The following is a 19,358-nucleotide window of genomic DNA, read 5'->3' on the forward strand; positions in this document are numbered from 1 at the left end:
TACACTTTACTTAAGTTAACTTAGGATAATGCATCTCTTCGTAGTATGGATATGAGACACTTAGGGAAGTGTGCACATAGGGATATAGCTTGTAGGAGAAATTCCACCTTTTGTGGTCTTATTTTGCTATTACACTCCACATTCTTTGGGCCATCCACCTCTTGTGGAATATTATATTATTTCTCCTACCTACCCTTGTTACTCATTGAGCCACATGTCATGATTGTGTGCTCGTATATCCATATGGCCTTGCCTATATAAGCAGGCTCATATTCATTGTATTGGTTAATCTAGCTGATCATTTGTATATTGATGAGAATACAGTTTGTTCTTGTCATTCTATTGTCTCTCTTTATGCTTTTCATTGTGCCTTTGATCTTGGCAAAATCTCACAAGTCTGCATCTTAGCTAGCTTAACTCTGTCATTCCCTTCAGAAATGTTTTTCAATATTTCCCAAACCTTTTTAAGCAGTATCCAATGCAACAACCTTCGTTAATTTAGTTTTAAACATGGTACTAAGGATAACATGTACCTTGATCGTTCATTCTCTTCATAGGCTTCAATCTCATCTAGGGTAGTAGGTCCATTTGCTGACATCACATACTTCATCTCCATAGCTTTCCAAGTCTTGTAACTCAAAGAAATCAAGTATCCTCTCATCTTCACTCCCTAAAAACTATATTTAGATCCTTCAAAGGTAGGAATAGTCAATTTATGTGCCATTGGATCTTCCTCAGGCGGTTAGTCTCACTTTCTAGGAACCAAAGCTCTGATACTGATTGTTGAATATCCCAAAAAACTGAGAGAGGAGGTGAATTAGTTGTATTAATTAAAATATTTTACTTAATCCACAGAAACAAATCTGCTAAACAAACTTTTGATAACTTAACCATAAACATATATAAGCATGAAATAGAACATACACAAGAACACTAGATATACGTGGAAAACCCAAGAAGGGAAAAACCATAGAGAATGCTAATTATCAATTATGAAACACCTGTTAGGGTGACATTGGTTAAGGTGATTTTTACAAAGGGTGGATCACTGCAAGTGGGCTCACTACCCAACTACAACCATTAGAAAAAGAAGGAGGGGTCATTGCCTAGAAGAAGAAGAAAGAAAAAGAAAGAATCCACCATTGAAGCACAACTGACACAACATTGTAATGCCAGAAGAAACCTTTGGCTCATTGCCTCCGGTACCAAACTACAACAACACACAATCTCACTACTCAACCACAACTCTTCACAACCTCAAACACATTTGCAAAAGATAGATGTTCCTTTTCAATCCACTTGCATCAACACATATTTCATTATAATCATCCTCAATTTATACTAATCTCTTGAATTTAAAAATCTCTCCAAGTCTGCAAAAAAATAATTTATTGAACCACAATTTGAAATAAAAATTCCTGCGGTGGAAAGGAATGAGAAGTGGACAACACCACAATGCACAACATCGATCAAAGAAACATGTTATCCATATGCCACAAACGCTGAAGTAAAAAAATAAAAATCATTCAAGGTCAACCAGACCCCGAATGAACATATCAGCATTCACGAGTCTAGAGTTCATCATCACGTTCCAAATCAGAATAATAAAGATAAATACATGAATAACATAAACCTGAAATCTCATCAACATAACTAGCAATGTGAAGAAACATGGAGCTCTGCAAACTCTGCAAGAAAACATTATCATCACTGTATATACTTCTGTTGCACAACTTCTAGAGCACCAAAACACAAGAATAACATCTCAAGGCAATATCCAATGACTTACCAACACATCTTGCATACATCTGTAACATATCAAAAATTACAGGGTAAGACCAAACACTTAATCATAGAATCAATATGTTGACATCAATGACAACCATACCGATATGCTATCAACTTCACATTTGCAACACACATCATCTTCAAATTCTTAATAGTTTAGTTGTTATAGTGTTAAAAAGTGAAAAAATTGGTGACAAATGTTGATTTCAATATCTTACTTTGATTAAAATGTGGGATGCAAATTGTAGGTAGATATGTAGGGACTTTAATATAGTTGAGATGGCATATGAAAAATATGGGACATTACCTTTTCTCTAGAGAACTAGTTAGAGAGGTGTGGTATTACATGCACAATAAATTGAGCTTTTATGATCCTTTCTTAGGCTACTATCACACTCAATTTTTTTGGCATACATGGTTTAATTTATGGGTTGGTTATAATAGAGTCTTAAATGCCTCAATCACGTGTTGATATCTACTCAATATTTTTTCTCATTTTCTATTTTCTTTTCTCTTTCAATGAAGCCTTTTCTAGATATCACCTTATTAGATCACCTTCCCATCAGATTTAAGATTGAGTGGAAAGTGGGTTCTTCTTAGCCTTATAAGTTATAGTTTTTTCTTAAATACTTCCTTGCTAAGTCATCAACCTAGATGTTATCTCACATTAGGAAGATATAGAATCTTGGAATTCATCTTATTGAACCAATTGAGTGGATTGTATGGTGGAATGAATCATTCAATGCACATCTTACTTTCTTTGCATCTATGATCATCAGTTGATCATATAAAGGAGGTGTTCATATGAGGCTACAACCTTGGATATCCACCCTTCCATAGAATAACGTGAAGATCCCTTCTCCCATTCTTTATAGGTTTGAGTGGCAAAGCTAAGGCAACAAAAGAATTTAGCAGCCAATTATTTTTTCTAGAGGTGCCTAAATTAAAGCTAGACTCAATTTTCTTAAGGCTCGCTATAGGAATTCTAAGGAATTATTCTAGACTCTTATAGCAGTTCATACCTCCCATGACATCAAACAAATCAAGTATGGTCAAAATATGCTCAAGGAGTGTTAGATATTCTCCGAGATTTTTTCAAGTATTATGAGCAAGTCTTCATTGCCTAGGAGAATTCTCGTGAGTGAGAGTGTGCCCTTCAAAAGTGTGTTCAAGTTGTTTGTTTCCATGTTTCTTCTTAATAACAAGCTTTCTATGATCAATTTCTCTCCATTGTTGATCTTAAATAGGCTACACAAATAATGGTTGATGACTAAACCGCTAGGTGAGATGGGTTTCTGTTGGTGTAAATAATTATTCATCTTGGATATTATTACACTTTACTTAAGTTTACTTAGGTACATTAGTAGTTTGGGTATGAGACACTTGGGTGTTTGTGCCACATTGGGATAGTGCGTGTAGGAGAATTTCCACCTTTTATGGTGTTGATCTTATCTTGTTGTTACATTCCACCTCATGTGGAATATTATATTGTTTCTCCTACCTACCCATGCCTATTTCCTACCTACCCTTGTTTTTTATTTAGCCACATATCATTTTTGTGTACTCACATATCCATATAGCCTTGCCTATATAAGCAGGCTCATCTACATTGTTTGTACGGGCAATCTCTGAACATCTTGTAATGATCCAGTTGATCACATTTTGCATCTTGATAGAATACAGTTTATTCCTATCATCTATTTTGTCTCTCTTATTTGTGCTTTCAATTGCCTCTAGATTTTGGCAAAATCTTACATGGTATCAGAGCCATTAGAGTGTCATTGGTTTGTCAATTGAGAGAAATTTGATGCTATTTGGGGTTGTATATTTTGGAGCTTTCTATTGCAGGTTTTTATTGAAGCTTGATGGGTCAAATCTGAGGTCACCATTGGATTGAGGAGGTCCAAGAGAGTCAGTTTTTCCTTTTGTTTCATCAAAATCAAACTTCGGAGGCCAAATCCAGAGGCATTTGAAGTTTGAAGCTGCGGTGGAAATTTTCCAGAAATTATAATTTTGCAGACAATTTTCAAATAGTGATATCTCACTCATCCGGACTCCTTTTTTCAAGAAATTATTTTTTTTTTGGGGTAGAATTTTGTAATCTGTATAGTGGTGCAGGAGTTTTCTGATTTTCGGATACAGGGTTTTCTTAAATCGTGAAATTCTGATTTTTACAACTTTGGAGGCTTCATTCGGGCTCATATCGACTCCTTTTCAGGTGCCATTTTTTTAAGAGTGCATAATTTTTTGCCTTCTTTCATAATCTGCCATTTGTTTGCAGTGATTTTGAGTAGAAATTATACTTTCAGTATTTGGTCATGTTGTGGCCTTTTTGGTACTTGTATTTTGCTTGGATCTCAGTTTAAATCATTAGCAGTATTTGTTGAAGTCTCTTATATCTCATTTTGAGAAGTTGTAAAGTTGAAATCAGAAGTCCACTTTTCCATTATTTGCAAGTACCAATATGATCTTTTTATGGGGGGTCAGTTGTTTATTTATATCTCTTGGTGAAATTCCATTCGGAGGCATCTTCATCTGCAGTATTCTACAAGGCTTCTTTGTTGGTGGCATCATTTTCATGTTTGCACATTTGAATATTTTATCATGATGTATGCTCTTGCATGAGAAATGTTGTACTCATAGTATCATAAAGTGCCACACCTCTTTGTATCTTTTTAATGTTGATTATTTGATGTAATCCTCTTGTACATGTAGATTAGGAATATCTTGTGAGACTTGGTGCATGGCTCTAGTTGAGACTTAGATTGTACACATTTGTGCATGGCTCCCATGAGACTTGGATTGTACTGGTATTTCTTCCATTTATGAGTATCCAGATGATGCTCAAAGCAGGTTGTCTCCATGCTCGATCTTCATTTTGTTGTAGCGAGTGATTCATCGTCATCGACTTGGTACCTGGTTTTGTCACACTTTGACATTATTGGTGCAGCATTGGCTCTCTTTCTTCCTTATGGGGAGGTATTTTGGTCAACATCATTTGACCATCCTTGTAGGAGATTCAACATTGAGGGAGGGCTTCATGGTCTCTTCTTCTCTCTTATGGGGGGGGGGGACATATTTTTGTTCTTCTTATTCATCATTGAGAGCATTGTTTGCTTTCATCATCTCTCTTTTGGGGGAGGGTTTTTTCCCATTGGGTTTTTCTCTCTTTCTCCATTTATGGGAGATTGCATTTGCATTTGTACATGGGTACCTAACATGGACTTGTAGCCAAGACCCATCTTGCATTGCTTAAGTTGCATTGTAGACTTTAGTGCATTCCCCTAAGTGGCACTTAAGGGGGGGTGTTGGTGTAAATAATTATTAATCTTGGATATTATTACACTTTACTTAAGTTTACTTAGGTACATGAATTTAATAGTAGTTTGGGTATGAGACACTTGGGTGTTTGTGCCACATTGAGATAGTGTGTGTAGGAGAATTTCCACCTTTTATGATGTTGATCTTATCTTGTTGTTACATTCCACCTCACGTGGAACATTATATTGCTTCTCCTACCTACCCACACCCATTTCCTACCTACCCTTGTTTTTTATTGAGCCACATGTCATGTTTGTGTGCTTACATATCCATATAGACTTGCCTATATAAGCAGACTCATCTACATTGTTTGTATGGGCAATCATTGAACATCTTGTAATGATCCAGTTGATCACATTTTGCATCTTGATAGAACATAGTTTATTCCTATCATCTATTTTGTCTCTCTTATTTGTGCTATCCATTGCCTCTAGATCTTGGCAAAATCTCATAGTTTCCTTGTAAATTCTACATGGCACTTTGTGATTGTGTTGGGGAGGACCTGCATCAATTCTATTTAGAATATTTCCATTCCAAAATCTTAGGAAAACTTATTAATAAAAGAAATATCAAATTCATACAAAAAGATTGCAATCTTAAAGAAATTTTCAATTAGAGTATTACCTTAGTTAATGCCTCCTATAAAATCATTGTCAAACAAACAAAACCAGCTATTAGCTATCACCTTCTCCTAAAAAATCTATTTGGATTGACCAACTAGCACCTTCTCCCAAGAAACACAATCAACTTAGCTTTAATACCACTTTGATAGAAGTGAATGAAGATAAACATTTACTTAGAAATACAATCAATCACATAATTACAAACAAAAACTCCACTTAAGTGCTACAATACATCTTCCATTCATTGATAAAATTGATTAGAAGTTCATACATGCTGAAATATTACAACATTCTCATCCACTTACTTAGGATCATTTGATCATGCCAACACATTGATCATTTAAACATCTAATGCTAAACCATTACATGATATCTATTTAGATAGAGGTCTTGAGACAATTCTAGAACTTCGAGGAACATAACAAATATTTAATATTTTTTAATCCTTATCTCTTCCTATTCTGTTTTCCGTCACTCTCTTCTGACTCTAGGCAATGACAGTGACTACTGCAGTTTATTAGTGTTGGTATTTTGGTATGATTTTGTCATTGATGTCAACACCTACTAAAACACTAGCACTTTGGAGATCCAACAACATTCACCGGCAAGCAAGTAACCATTGCACAGTTACTGGTATATGGTACACTGGCAAGATATAATGATCACCGACACTTGGAATGGCATGGAAGACACATGGTTATGTCAAAGACATCATCTGGAAATCTTGTCTTGGAGTTTTGTTCATTGGTATATTCATAGTTGCATATTTGCTGTTATCGACAAATAGGTCTAGGGTTACATTGACAGGTTTATCTTTTCCAGATCAACATGGCACGCTATGAAGATGATTAATTATTGTTGTAAATGCATTAAGCCGACATGTTCAATCGGTTATTGCATTGGATATTATATTGTTTGTAAAATGTTTTATTGTAATATCTTGTAGAGCCGACCTACTAAAATTGGTCTTAGGTTATGGTATAAATGTAAGATCTTATTTGTAAGATCAAGTGTGGAATGCGAAAAAGGATTGTGTGAAGGTATATGCGAGATTAAGAAGAGCTATACATGAGGACATCATTTGAAGATTGAAGGAGGGTTTTTATGGAAGCATATCAGCATTACACTAGTACTGAATCCAACATATGAAGATGCTATTTTGTGCAGTACATTCCTATTGGATTTAACCATCCAACTATAGTCAGTGTGACTCCCATTTTGTGATTGAGCAGTGAGCTCTAGGCTATTGGCCTTTCTGCATGTGCAGACCCCATTTATGTACACTTACTATCTGCAGTAGTATCATCTGATTGTGGGTAAAGTTTCCCACCATGGTTTTTCCCCTTACAGGGTTTCCACGTACAAATATTGGTGTTGTGTTGTGGATGAATTTGTGTTTATGTTTCATGCACTAATCCTTACCGGTATAGCAATTAACTGCTATAACTGTCTATAGGCATACTTAACTAGTCTACCAGTATTAAGCATTAAGTTGGTTAAATTGTTTTTGGTTTAAATTTATTTGACAACTGATTCACCCCCCCTCTCTCAATTGTCTCTAGGACCTAACAATTGGTATCAGAGCTTAGTCCTCTTTTGCAGAAGTTTAATAGCTTGAGGAGATCCAATGTCTACTAATTATTTCAGGAAGGACAGTCCTAAACTTGATGGAACCAACTATGGCATATGGAAGGTCAGAATAGAGACACATCTTAATTTCAAAAGTTTTAAGAGGATTTCTACCGACATTCAAAATGAAGGCTACTGTAATAAATGAGCTTAGAACAATGCCTAACACATCGGTAACTGGGGATACATTGATTGGAAAACTTTCAGCCTTTGAAATTGAAGAATTTGGTCCTGTTGCTACTATAAAGATAGATTTGGCCTTTAAAGCATCAACATCATCTGCTCCATCATTTGACAAATCTGATTAGAAAGCCTTTTATGCAAGAGAACTTGAAGAAAGTAGGAAAGAAAATGAAGAACTTGAAGAACTTGAAGCACTATTTGCAAGAAAAATCTAAAGGTCCAGTTGGAAGTAAATATGAAGGTAAAGCACCCTTTAAATGTTTTAATTGCAATAAGATTGGTCATATGGCTTCAAGATGCTCTGATAGACATGCTAGGCTAAGAGAAGAAGCTAGAAGAACATACAAGCCTAACCCTGAATATCAGAGATACAGATTTAAGAAGAATAAAGACAAATCTTGTTACATTGCTGATGAAGGTGTGACTGATGATTCTGATGAGGATCGGACAGACAATGGATGGGTTTTTGTTGCTATAATAGAAGATCAACCGGTACCTATTGCTCAACCGGTAGTACAGGCTCTGGTAGCTAAAGTTGAAATAATGGATGAATGGATCATTGATTCAGGATGCTCACATCATATGGCAGGAGACAAAGGTAAATTCTTGAACTTTCAAGAATATAATGGAGGTCTAGTGAGATTTGGAGATGACAAAGCTTGTTCAATGAAAGGTAAGGGTTCAATATCTCTTGATGGTAAACATAACACTGACAATGTCTACTACGTTGAAGGATTAAAGCATAATCTTTTGAGTGTTGGTCAATTAGTTGAGAAAGGATTTCAGTTACAATTCAAATATGGAAAATGCAAAATCATGAACAGAACTGGTTTGAAAATTGCAACCGGTAATCAGACTAGAGGTAATATCTTTCATTTGAATAATAGTGAAAAGACATGCTTAATTGCACATATTGATGAGAGTTGGTTATGGCATAAGAGACTCTGTCATGTAAATTTTGATTGCATGGTAAAAATTAGTACTACTAAGGCAGTTAGAGATCTACCTAAAATTGTCAAACCTTAGAATACAGTATGTAAGGAATGTCAATTTGGAAAACAAGTTAGAGCTAGTTTCAAAAGTATTCTAGAAAAATCAAATAATGCTCTTGATTTGATTCACATCGATTTATGTGGTCCAGCTAGAACTAAAAGCTTACAAGGTGATAGATATTTCATGCTAATCATTGATGACTATTCTAGAATGTGTTGGGTGACTTTTCTCAGAGAAAAATCAGAAGCACTTGGAAAGTTCAAATTGCTCAAAGCAATGGTTGAAAATGAAACCGGTAAGAAAATAAAATGTTTAAGATCAGATCAAGGAGGTGAATTTACATCTAGGGATTTTAATACATTCTGTGAAGTGAATGGAATCAGAGGATAGCTATCAGCACCTCAGACACCACAACATAATGGAGTTGTTGAAAGGAAAAACAAAACTATCTTGGATGCAGCAAGAAGTATGTTATCAGAAGAAAATTTACCACATGTGTATTGGAGAGAAGCAGTTAGCACAACGGTCTATACATTTAACAAAGTTTACATCAAAGGAGAAACCGGTAAGACCCCTCATGAACTATTGTTTGGTAATACTCCTACTCTTAAGTATTTTAGAATTTTTGGAAGTAAATGTTATATCAGAAGAGATGAGTATATTGGCAAATTTGATCCTAGAAGTGATGAAGGAATATTTCTTGGTTATTCATCTAAGAGCAAAGCATATAGATGTTTTAACAAGAGATTGCAGAAAATTGTTGAGAGTACAAATGTAAAGATTGATGAACAATTCAGAGGAACTTCAAGGTATATAGACTCTAAGATGGCAACATAAATTTTGACAAATGAACCTACTCTAAATCCATCGGTACAGAATGAAGATCCAGTTACCCCGGTACCATCTGAGGATTCCACAGTAATTGAGGAACAACAACAAATTAAGACACCCCGGTATGTAAGATTGAATCACTCTGAAGATCAGATAATTGGAAACATGTTTAAAGGAGTTATGACAAGAGGAAGATTGGCAAATGAAGAGGTATGTTTTATTTCTCAAATTGAACCATCATATGTTAATGAGGCACGTGAAGATAAATTTTGGATTACAGCTATGGAAGAAGAATTAGAACAAATTGAGAAAAACAACACTTGGACATTAGTTCCCCGGCCTAAAGATAAAAATGTAATTGGAACCAAATGGTTATTTAGAAACAAACTTAATGAAGATGGTAAGGTTGTCAGAAATAAAGCAAGACTAGTGTTTAAGGGATATTCTCAGAAAGAAGGAGTTGACTACAATGAAACCTTTGCACCGGTAGCTAGAATTGAGGCAGTTAGATTATTTTTGGCTTTTGCAGCACATAAGAACTACAAAGTATATTAGATGGATATTAAATGTGCATTTTTGAATGGAGATCTTGAAGAGGAAGTATACATTGAACAACCTGATGAATTTTCTTTGACAGATGACAATGATATGGTTTGCAGGTTAAGAAAAGCTTTGTATGGACTAAAACAAGCTCCAAGAGCTTGGTATGCAAGATTGGATAAATATCTTTTAAAGATTGGTTTTACTAAAGGAAATATAGACAACAATTTATATTATAAATTAACTAATGATTACATCTTGATTATAGAAGTATTTGCTGATGATATAATCTTTGGAGGAGAAGATGGATTATGTAAGGAATTTTCTATTAAAATGTAGCAAGAATTTGAAATGTCTATGATTGGAGAAATAAAATTCTTTTTAGGATTACAGATTTCACAGACTGATAAAGGTATATTCTTGAGTCAATTCAAATATTTAAAAGAGTTACTAAAGAAATTTGGGATGGAGAACTCTAAACCGGTAAGCACACCTATGACAACAAATGACAAACTATCATAAAGAGATGAATCTACACCTGTCAATCCAACTGGATACAAATCTATGATAGGAGGTTTACTGTATTTGACACAAACCAGACCTGATATTATGAATGTAGTATGTATTGTTTCTAGATTTCAAAGTAATCCTAGAGAAAATCATGAATCAGCAACAAAAAGGATTTTCCGGTACTTACAAGGCACTGTAAATCTTGGATTATGGTATCCTAGAGATGAAAACTTTGAATCATGTGCCTACACAGATGCAAATTGGGCAGGAGACGTGGATGATAGAAAAAGCACCACCGACGGAGCATTCTTTCTTGGAAACAAATTAGTTTCTTGGGTGAGTAAGAAACAGAGTTGTACATCTTTATCAACAACAGAATCAGAATATGTTGCAGCAACAACTAACTATACATAGGTACTATGGCCTAAGCAAATGTTGAAAGACATAAAAATAAAATGCAACAAACCTATTACTATCTATTGTGATAACACTGCAACAATTGATATATCTAAGAATCCGGTATTACATTCTAAAACCAAACATGTTTCTATCAAACTGAATTTTCTAAGGGAAAAAGTTGAAGCTAAGGAGATAAAACTGATTTATGTGAATACTAAAGAGCAGATTGTAGATATTTTCACTAAACCTTTGCCTAAGGAGACTTTTGAATATCTTAGAGATCAGCTTGGAGTCATACCACCACCGGTAGAGACTTAGATAGTTGGTGATTGTCATCAACCGGCAGAATTAACAGAGAAATCTTTTATTCCGGTCTTTGATGAGGAAGCTACTTCTCAGGGGGAGTAGTTGGTATATTGAATTGATTGGTATTTTTTATATGAACTTGGTTTTATTATAACTTTGGCATTTGATGTCAAAGGGGGAGAGATATCTATGGAAAAACACACTATCTTTGGGAGAGATTGGTATTGAAAAACTTTGGAAAACACATGTTGCTCCTAGGGGGAGAAATTGTTGTTTAGGAGAGATTATTTTTTGGTTATAATCTTTTTGGAGATTGTTGGTTTCTGATACTTGGCATTTCTGTTTTTCCATCTTGTGTTGCCATCAATGCCAAGGGGGGAGATTGTTGGTATTTTGGTATGGTTTTGTCATTGATGTCAACACCTACTAAAACACTAGCACTTTGGAGATCCAACAACATTCACCGACAAGCAACTATTGCACAGTTACTGGTATATGGTACACTAGCAAGATATAATGATCATCGACACTTGGAATGGCATGGAAGACACATGGTTATGTCAAAGACATCATCTGGACATCTTGTCCTGGAGTTTTGTTCATTGGTATATTCATAGTTGCATATTTGCTGTTATCGACAAATAGGTCTAGGGTTACACCGGCAGGTTTATCTTTTCCAGATCAACATGGCACGCTATGAAGATGATTAATTATTGTTGTAAATGCATTAAGTCGACATGTTCAATCAGTTATTGCATTGGATATTATATTGTTTGTAAAATATTTTTATTGTAATATCTTGTAGAGACGACCTACTAAAATTGGTCTTAGGTTATTGTATAAATGTAAGGTCTTATTTGTAAGATCAAATGTGGAATGCGAAAAAGGATTGTATGAAGGTATATGCGAGATTAAGCAGAGCTATACACGCAGACATCATCTAAAGATTGAAGGAGGGTTTTTATGGAAGCATATTAGCATTACACCGGTACTAAATCCAACATATGAAGATGCTATTTTGTGCAGTACATTCCTATTGGATTTAACCATCCAACTGTAGTCAGTGTGACTCCCATTTTGTGATTGAGCAGTGAGCTCTAGGTTGTTGGCCTTTTTGAATGTGCAGACCCCATTTATGTACACTTACTATCTACAGTAGTATCATCTGATTGTGGGTAAGGTTTCCTACCGTGGTTTTTCCCCTTACAGGGTTTCCATGTACAAATATTGGTGTTATGTGTTGTGGATGACTTTGTGTTTATGTTTCATGCACTAATCCTTACCGGTATAGCAATTAACTGTTATAACTGTCTACCGACATACTTAACTGGTCTATCGGTATTAAGCATTAAGTTGGTTAAATTGTTTTTGGTTTAAATTTATTTGACAACTGATTCACCCCCCCCCTCTTAGTTGTCTCTGGGACCTAACAATTAGTTCCTGCCAGTAGGAAACTATAGTGGAGGCTTTCCTTAATAACTCGTGATTAAACTCATAGGAAGTTGCCAATCAGAAATTGCTCTCTTTTTATGTTTCCGTTTGTATCTATGTTAATGCTATGTTCATTCACCGAAAGATGCAAGTTTTTTAAACATTAAATTTACGTAATTTATTTTTCCCCCATTTGATTGGGCTAAAACTGATAGGAACAAATTGTCAGAGAAATAATGCGAATTACGATAAGAGAGAACACACGTTCCACGATGTCACTGGTAGTGTATGGCAGGAGCTAACACACATTCCATTATGTCATTGGGACCATATTTCAAGAGCTAGATACGCTGTAGTCTATGCTTCCACATTTTTGCATGCACCTTATACAGAGTCCACGTACCTTGTTTATGTATCCACGTTTTCCATACAGGTCATGCGATGGCAGATTCCTTGCATATTGAGAATGCCTATTACCTTGACGGTGAGACAATCTATTGCCGTCCCACTGCTTGAGCCCATGAAAGAAAAGTTTTCATAGATTTGTTGATTTTCCCAGGCGAGGCTTTTCTTCAATGAAATGCTTTTTACTACTTAGGGTTTCACGTATTTTGCAAGAATTATTTGTTGATGAAACATAGAAAATTATCCCTTGGTGTGTATCTTGCTGATGCTTTACTCTTGAAATATGTTTAGATTTAAAGCATTTTGCTATTATTTGTTTCAAATCCATTTCTTTTCCCACGGTTGCCAAGACCTCTACCTGTAGGATTTTTTCAAGTTTTTAAGTAGGAATGGGAAGGGAATTCCATAATCGTAATTGTAGAATGCCCATGTTTTATAATTTACTACATCTGCACATTTTTCTCTGCCTTGCTACCATGGAAAATAATGAGCACTGTGTGCATGCTTACAACAACCCCGACGTCTGTGAAGGAAAGGAAGATTATTCGCATTGATAGGTGAAGTGGGAGGCATGAAAGCCCTCTGCATCTGCTAAAAACTCATCGACAGTTCATTCACGATGCACACCGTTGTGACCTTGTACTGCTGTCCATGACCCTTCTACTTTTGGTTTTAATATTCACAGGTCAGTGGTTATTATTTTGTTTATAGCCTTTTTCATTTTTTGGGTTTGGTTTCAAATATGTTTTAAACCTACTTAACTAGGGTAGTGGACATATCTATTTGATTAGGGCAATTACTATCCACTAAAATTGTATGAATGTGCTGGAATCTAGCTGCATACACTGCCAACTTTCCATTTTCACTGATATCGATATGATATTTCATATAGATTCTGGTACAAAAAATGAAGAACATGACAATATGATTAAGTGATGGCAAACAGGTTTTACGCAGCTTTCTGCAGGAAGTGGTCTGTTTATATATAATATTATTAAAAATTAGAACTTAAATATTTAGTTTTTTCTACATAATTTCTCATGATACACGTTTTCAGAATGCTTATAGATTCTTATCTATATCTCTCGCATTTCAGAAAAAACTTGAAACTTAAGTAGGTGCCATATTTTGAGACCTTGGTTACTGCATCTCTGTTAAGAGATTCGTTTTAAAATAGTGAGAGGATGGTTAATCTGTTTGAGGGTTTTTTTTAAATTTTTATTGAGCTTTGTATATTTATCATGTTGTTGTCATGTGGAGGCAGTTAAGCCCTTGATTTATTTCCCTTAAATTGAGGAGGGATGTTGTGTCCAAGTGTGGGTTTTTTTTAACTAGGCTTTTTACACTTTTTTATCATAGTTCCAAGCAAGAATTGACTATTTGTTAAACAAAAACTTACTCATCTGTTTCCATGAATTTACTTCTTACAATTAAATTTACATTTTTTTATTCAAAATTTTGTATGCCATGTTTGTGACTTCAATCTTCGGTACATCAAGTTGGAGCTATGCATTGAATTTGGAGGCCTCGTTCTACGTCTTTTTTGAATGACCTGGTCGAACGTTGTAAGTTATATATACAAAAACTTATAGCAAAAACAAAAGGAGATGAACAATTCACCACTTATTCATCAAACCCCACTAACCCTTTCGAGAAAAACCAGCAACTTCAAAATAAAAAAAAATTGAGATAAAATGTTCATTTCCTTAAACCATTATCAATCCCCAGGAATGGAAAATTTCCCCAAAACTTCCCACAGACAACGAAAACCTACTCACACAAACAATGTTCAAAATGAAATTTATGAAATTGTTTAAAATAAATTAACAACCAACCATTAGTATATCTCTGTTAACAATCTATCAAAACTTAGGCTCACTTAAATTTATGCTGGGATAGTATTTGTTTTGTGTAATGGATATAATGAAGTTGTGGGATAGAAAATAAGTGCAGAGTCTTTTGGGTCTGTAACTAAACTGAAAAATGTAAAACATGAAGAAACACAATATATATACCTGAAAACAACTCATTTCGTGAAGAAGTTGAAATTTTGAATGAGGGAAATGCATTGCTGGGATTTTTTAATGTGAAGGAAGGCAGAGGCTCAGACAATAAACAGTGATTAATCCTTTCTTCATCGGCCAATCAAACTACGAGAATTTGTTTTATAAAATTCATTTTACATATGTACAATGTACAAGTTGCACATTTTTTACCAGCATTTTAGATAAAAAATATTTTTGCTGCCTGTGATTGGCAGTGCAGACGGTTGCAGATGCGTTGAGAGTTATTCACAGTTTTCTAAGCGAGAGAACACACAAAAACCCGAGGCATGGCGGAAAAATAAAGGTATGAAGTACTTGTTTCCAGACACGAGGCTGCACGATCTAACATTGCAGTCTGTAACACCGCCGCTGCTGCCCCAGTGCCGGTGCTATTTCCATCCATCCTTCTCTCTGAATTTGCATTTGAAACTACTTTTTAAGGTGTGCTAGTACAAACACATTTTCGCATGAATCATATAAATTGTCCATGTATTCTGACACATAGAGCATGCTCTGCTAAGCTTTTGATAATGGTGAAATTGTCAGGTATATAATACAATCTATGTTTTCTGTTTTCACTTCTCTATTTCTCTTATAAGAGAAAACATAACATTTCATTGTACACTTTCTTGAAATGTCATATCCTGTATTTTAGATGGGATTTGGAATCCTTCTCAACACTTTCTTGTCACACTCGTATCCTTTATTCATTTCTTTCACTATCCACTATAAGCTTCTTCAACTTTACCAGCCACCATAACCTTCTTCAAATTCACCATAATTCAACTTATCCTCTTTTTCCTTTCTAAATGTGTTTCGAGTAAAAAATTCTTGACCATACTTCCGTCAATGTGACTTACATTTTGCTAATTTTACTCTTCGTCCCCTCTCAACAAGATTTGCATAAGCATCCATTGTGTGTAGTTTGAGAAACAATTTTAATTCAAAGCCTTACCTTAAGCCGTTTCAAATCAACCCCCACTAGATCTAACAATTGCTTGGTTAGTATCCAATGGCCAACATTGTCTGTTGTTTCAACACACAAATATATTTCTGTGCACAATGGATTTGCATCTGAGTCATCCACTTGTGAAAAACATAAATATGTATCATACCGTGTTTGTGAATATTTACAATAAAATTGATAAATTGTATCCTTCCATTCAGAAACAATACAAACCATTCATGTCAATTGAGAAGAGGCCTTTGTATACATGGTATAGTTCACAACATTTCGAGTTGAACTTTCTCAAGAACATTCATTTATTTTCTCTGACATCTTTAATAACCATCTACATTTCTCTACTTTCCTTGGCAAAACATCTCTAATCTGTACTATCGGAGATTTTACCCATTTTATTTGCAGTAAAAGAATGCATTCTTCCAGACTACGTCTCCCCAATTAGACATAATTGAGAAAATGCGGGCAATTTTGATAGATTGGCTTATTGAGGTCTTTCCTTTCCCTCACTCTCCAACTTATAGAATGTTTTTTAATCTATTCCAAAGGCACTTAGTATCCAATGCAATGTATCATCTTACTGTGTAGGTACATTTGAAATTTGAAATTTGAAATTTGGTCTCATGCATGACACTGTTCCTAGCAATCAATCTCTTTGATAGATATCTTTCCAGTCAAAGTGTAGTGAGAAAATCATTGCGACTTGTTGGGGTAACTTCTACATTTTTGGCCTCTAAATATGAGGAGATATATGCTCTTATTGTTGAATATTTTGTCCTTGTTTCTGACAATGCGTACAGAAAATTTAAAATTCTACACATGATGAGTATTGAGTATGATAGGCATCATTCTTTTTCTTAAGCTAAAACAATAAATCAAATGATACTTTCCTTATGTTTGGTTTGATCTAACTTACAATGATTATACAATACATTGCTGACTGCAGGAGACATCAAGCCTTAACACATTACAATTCAATATTACAGTTCCAACTCCTTACATCTTCACGACGAGGGGCGGAAGCTAGATCTGAGAAGTATATAAGTCTCGTGATCTTAATAAGGGTTAATGCATATTTTCTTGTCCAATGCAAAATAAATTCTAATGGAACTTTCCTGGTCTTTTAGTTGGAAATGGTGTCCTTGTTTCTCATGGAACTGTACCAGGTGGAGTATATTATGTTGAAATATCCCCCATCAATGCTAGCAGCTGCAACAATGTACACAACTCTATTCATCCTCAAAAGGGCTCCATCTTGGAGCAGGACAATGGAGTGCCATACTACCTACACTAAGAAACAATTAATGTGAATGGAAAAACTCTTCCCTGCTAGTTTCTGTATATTTTTGTTGTTGAAACTAGTTCTGCTTCTCTGTATTATTTACTCTCATTGCTCACTATAATCATGCAGAGAATGAGCCAAGTTGATGACTAGATTCCATCAAAATGATGTTCAGAATTTATGATTCACAAGACTATGCTTTATTCTATTTTTTTTTTGAATGTTTTGATTAAAGACTTTGGATGCTCTATGCTTGAAATTAATTATGACTAGTGAAATCAGGTTTTTGGATACGTTATCTGATATTGGGTTCTCTGCTCTGATTTAAATTTCTGTGCTCCTTTATTTCTTTAATGCCATGCAAGCTTATATTCATATATATACAAGCATTAAAGAGTGTACCTTACCAAAGACTCCTATTTAAAGGTTGAGGATCTACAACCCATCAATAGCTTGGCACATTTGCATCATTTCTGCATCCCTCCTGTGCATTGTATTTCATTGGTTATTCAGTTTTTTCTTTTCCACTAATCCGCTTTGTAACATGTTCGAGTACTAAACACTTTTTCCACTAACAAGGAAATAGCATCTTTTGATGCTATTGTCTATATCCTCTCATTCTACAGTATAGATTTACAAAAATGTCTCAATTTTTTTTTTCGATTTTGTCCATATGCAACAAACGTGACATCTTCCATAGGCAGAAGTTTAGAATTATGTATTCTATTAGCCACGTTTAGAACTAATGCTAGTAGTAACATTATTTATGCCAATTATTTATTGGCAGGTTAAAAATTATGTTGCAAATACAATACTCCAGTCCTTTGACTTACAAGGATGTCTAATTTCAGGTATTCACAAACACATCACAGAGCATCAATACCACAACACATACCAGAACTGTTTTTCCAGCCTTTGGCAGGAACTTCGCTGCTTGCAGCTCTCGTTTTGAATTGAGTTTTGAATCTCTCTCGCCCATTGCTCCGCCCGCGCATTTCCACTTGAATATAGCATTTGCTCCTATCCTAACATTTTGCAATTTGTGAAGAGGCTATGAGGGCCACGACTATGACTTTGCCCTTGACTTACCGGCGCTGCATTCGCTTGCTTTGTTTGATGCCATTACCTGTTTTGTATGTAATGTCTGTGAGGAAAATACCGAGGCAAAGAACAACGCTGTTATAATTCTGTAAGAAATGGTTTCCAAGGCGAATACAAAGACATTGTAAGGAAAGTAATTATTAACAGAGTCCATATACCCAACCACTACGAAATCAAGTCTGACCATCGTATACAACATTACCCTAAGGCAAATATATCGGAGTTGTTCCTTTTCTAGTGGAGATCGAAGATCACAGTGTTTGTGAAAGAGAATTGTTGGTGGTTATAAACACACTTTGTTTTTGCACGGAAGGCTGAGAAACTGCTTTTGCACATGCTTTGACACTACCAGTGGCTGTTGAAAAGATGTTGGGAGTATCTGATTCAGCCACCGAATTAGCAAACGAGGGATAAATCAACTGAGTTATTCTGTTATATTTAGCATACATAGGAGTGAAAGCTCACCAAGTTGTTAAACAATCTGCTTCATTTAACATTCGTATGCCTCAAAGTTTTCAAATTCGTCACAATTTGAGTTCTTTTTTCATTTCATTGCATTAGCATTAGTGTGCATCAAAGCTTAGAAAATTATACAAGGCCCCAAAACTTCGATATATAATCATACCCTGCTCCAAATATCCCATTCTGGTACATCCTTAGTGATACTGACAAATTTTGCTTATAGGTTTGATAGAACATATGGTATTTGCATCGTAGCAAAACTAGTAGATTGACCTCTAAAACACAATGAAGTAGAAGTTTACATAACCATGAAATTTTAATCCAGACGAACACATTTGGAGAGTTCACCTAATGAAGTAGATGGAGGTCCCGAATTTTTTTTAAGTACGTATTATAATTTAAATGATTAGAGTCTCCTATCTCTAGATTGTAGATCATTACTTTCTATTGTTAATTTTTCTTGTTCATGCGTTTCTTTATTTTGAACTTTATGGTTTCTTAAAAGTGTACAATCATTTGTAATATTTAAGATAATTTATGTTAAGATA

General features: G+C 34.9%; 1 protein-coding gene across 4 annotated transcripts; it reads left to right on the forward strand.

Moving 5' to 3' along the window:
* Nucleotides 1-12,963: 12,963 nt before the first annotated feature.
* On the forward strand, nucleotides 12,964-17,440 carry LOC131045236 (uncharacterized). Of its 4 annotated transcripts, none has more exons than XM_057978784.2 (3): nucleotides 12,964-13,644; nucleotides 15,225-15,445; nucleotides 16,912-17,440. In XM_057978784.2, the coding sequence occupies exons 1-3, from the start codon at nucleotides 13,611-13,613 to the stop codon at nucleotides 16,990-16,992; spliced, it is 336 nt and encodes a 111-aa protein (XP_057834767.1). In that variant the 5' UTR covers nucleotides 12,964-13,610; the 3' UTR covers nucleotides 16,993-17,440. The 4 variants fall into 4 exon arrangements, 2 of the variants coding, with proteins under 2 accessions (XP_057834767.1, XP_057834766.1); XR_009105784.2 differs by having other exon boundaries at nucleotides 12,967-13,644; nucleotides 15,225-15,308; XR_009105783.2 differs by having other exon boundaries at nucleotides 13,022-13,644; nucleotides 15,220-15,390.
* Nucleotides 17,441-19,358: the final 1,918 nt, after the last annotated feature.

This window comes from Cryptomeria japonica, chromosome 10 (genome assembly GCF_030272615.1).
Source record: "Cryptomeria japonica chromosome 10, Sugi_1.0, whole genome shotgun sequence".
Classification (NCBI taxonomy): domain Eukaryota; kingdom Viridiplantae; phylum Streptophyta; class Pinopsida; order Cupressales; family Cupressaceae; genus Cryptomeria; species Cryptomeria japonica.

Bases quoted from the DNA above. Each gene is read 5' to 3' on its own strand.
- LOC131045236 (XM_057978783.2), top strand. From the start codon at position 13,611: ATGACCCTTCTACTTTTGGTTTTAATATTCACAG. The intron at 13,645-15,224 runs GTCAGTGGTTAT...TTGGCAGTGCAG, and splicing joins TTTGGTTTTAATATTCACAG to ACGGTTGCAGATGCGTTGAG. The intron at 15,391-16,911 runs GTGCTATTTCCA...TGCTGACTGCAG, and splicing joins CCGCTGCTGCCCCAGTGCCG to GAGACATCAAGCCTTAACAC.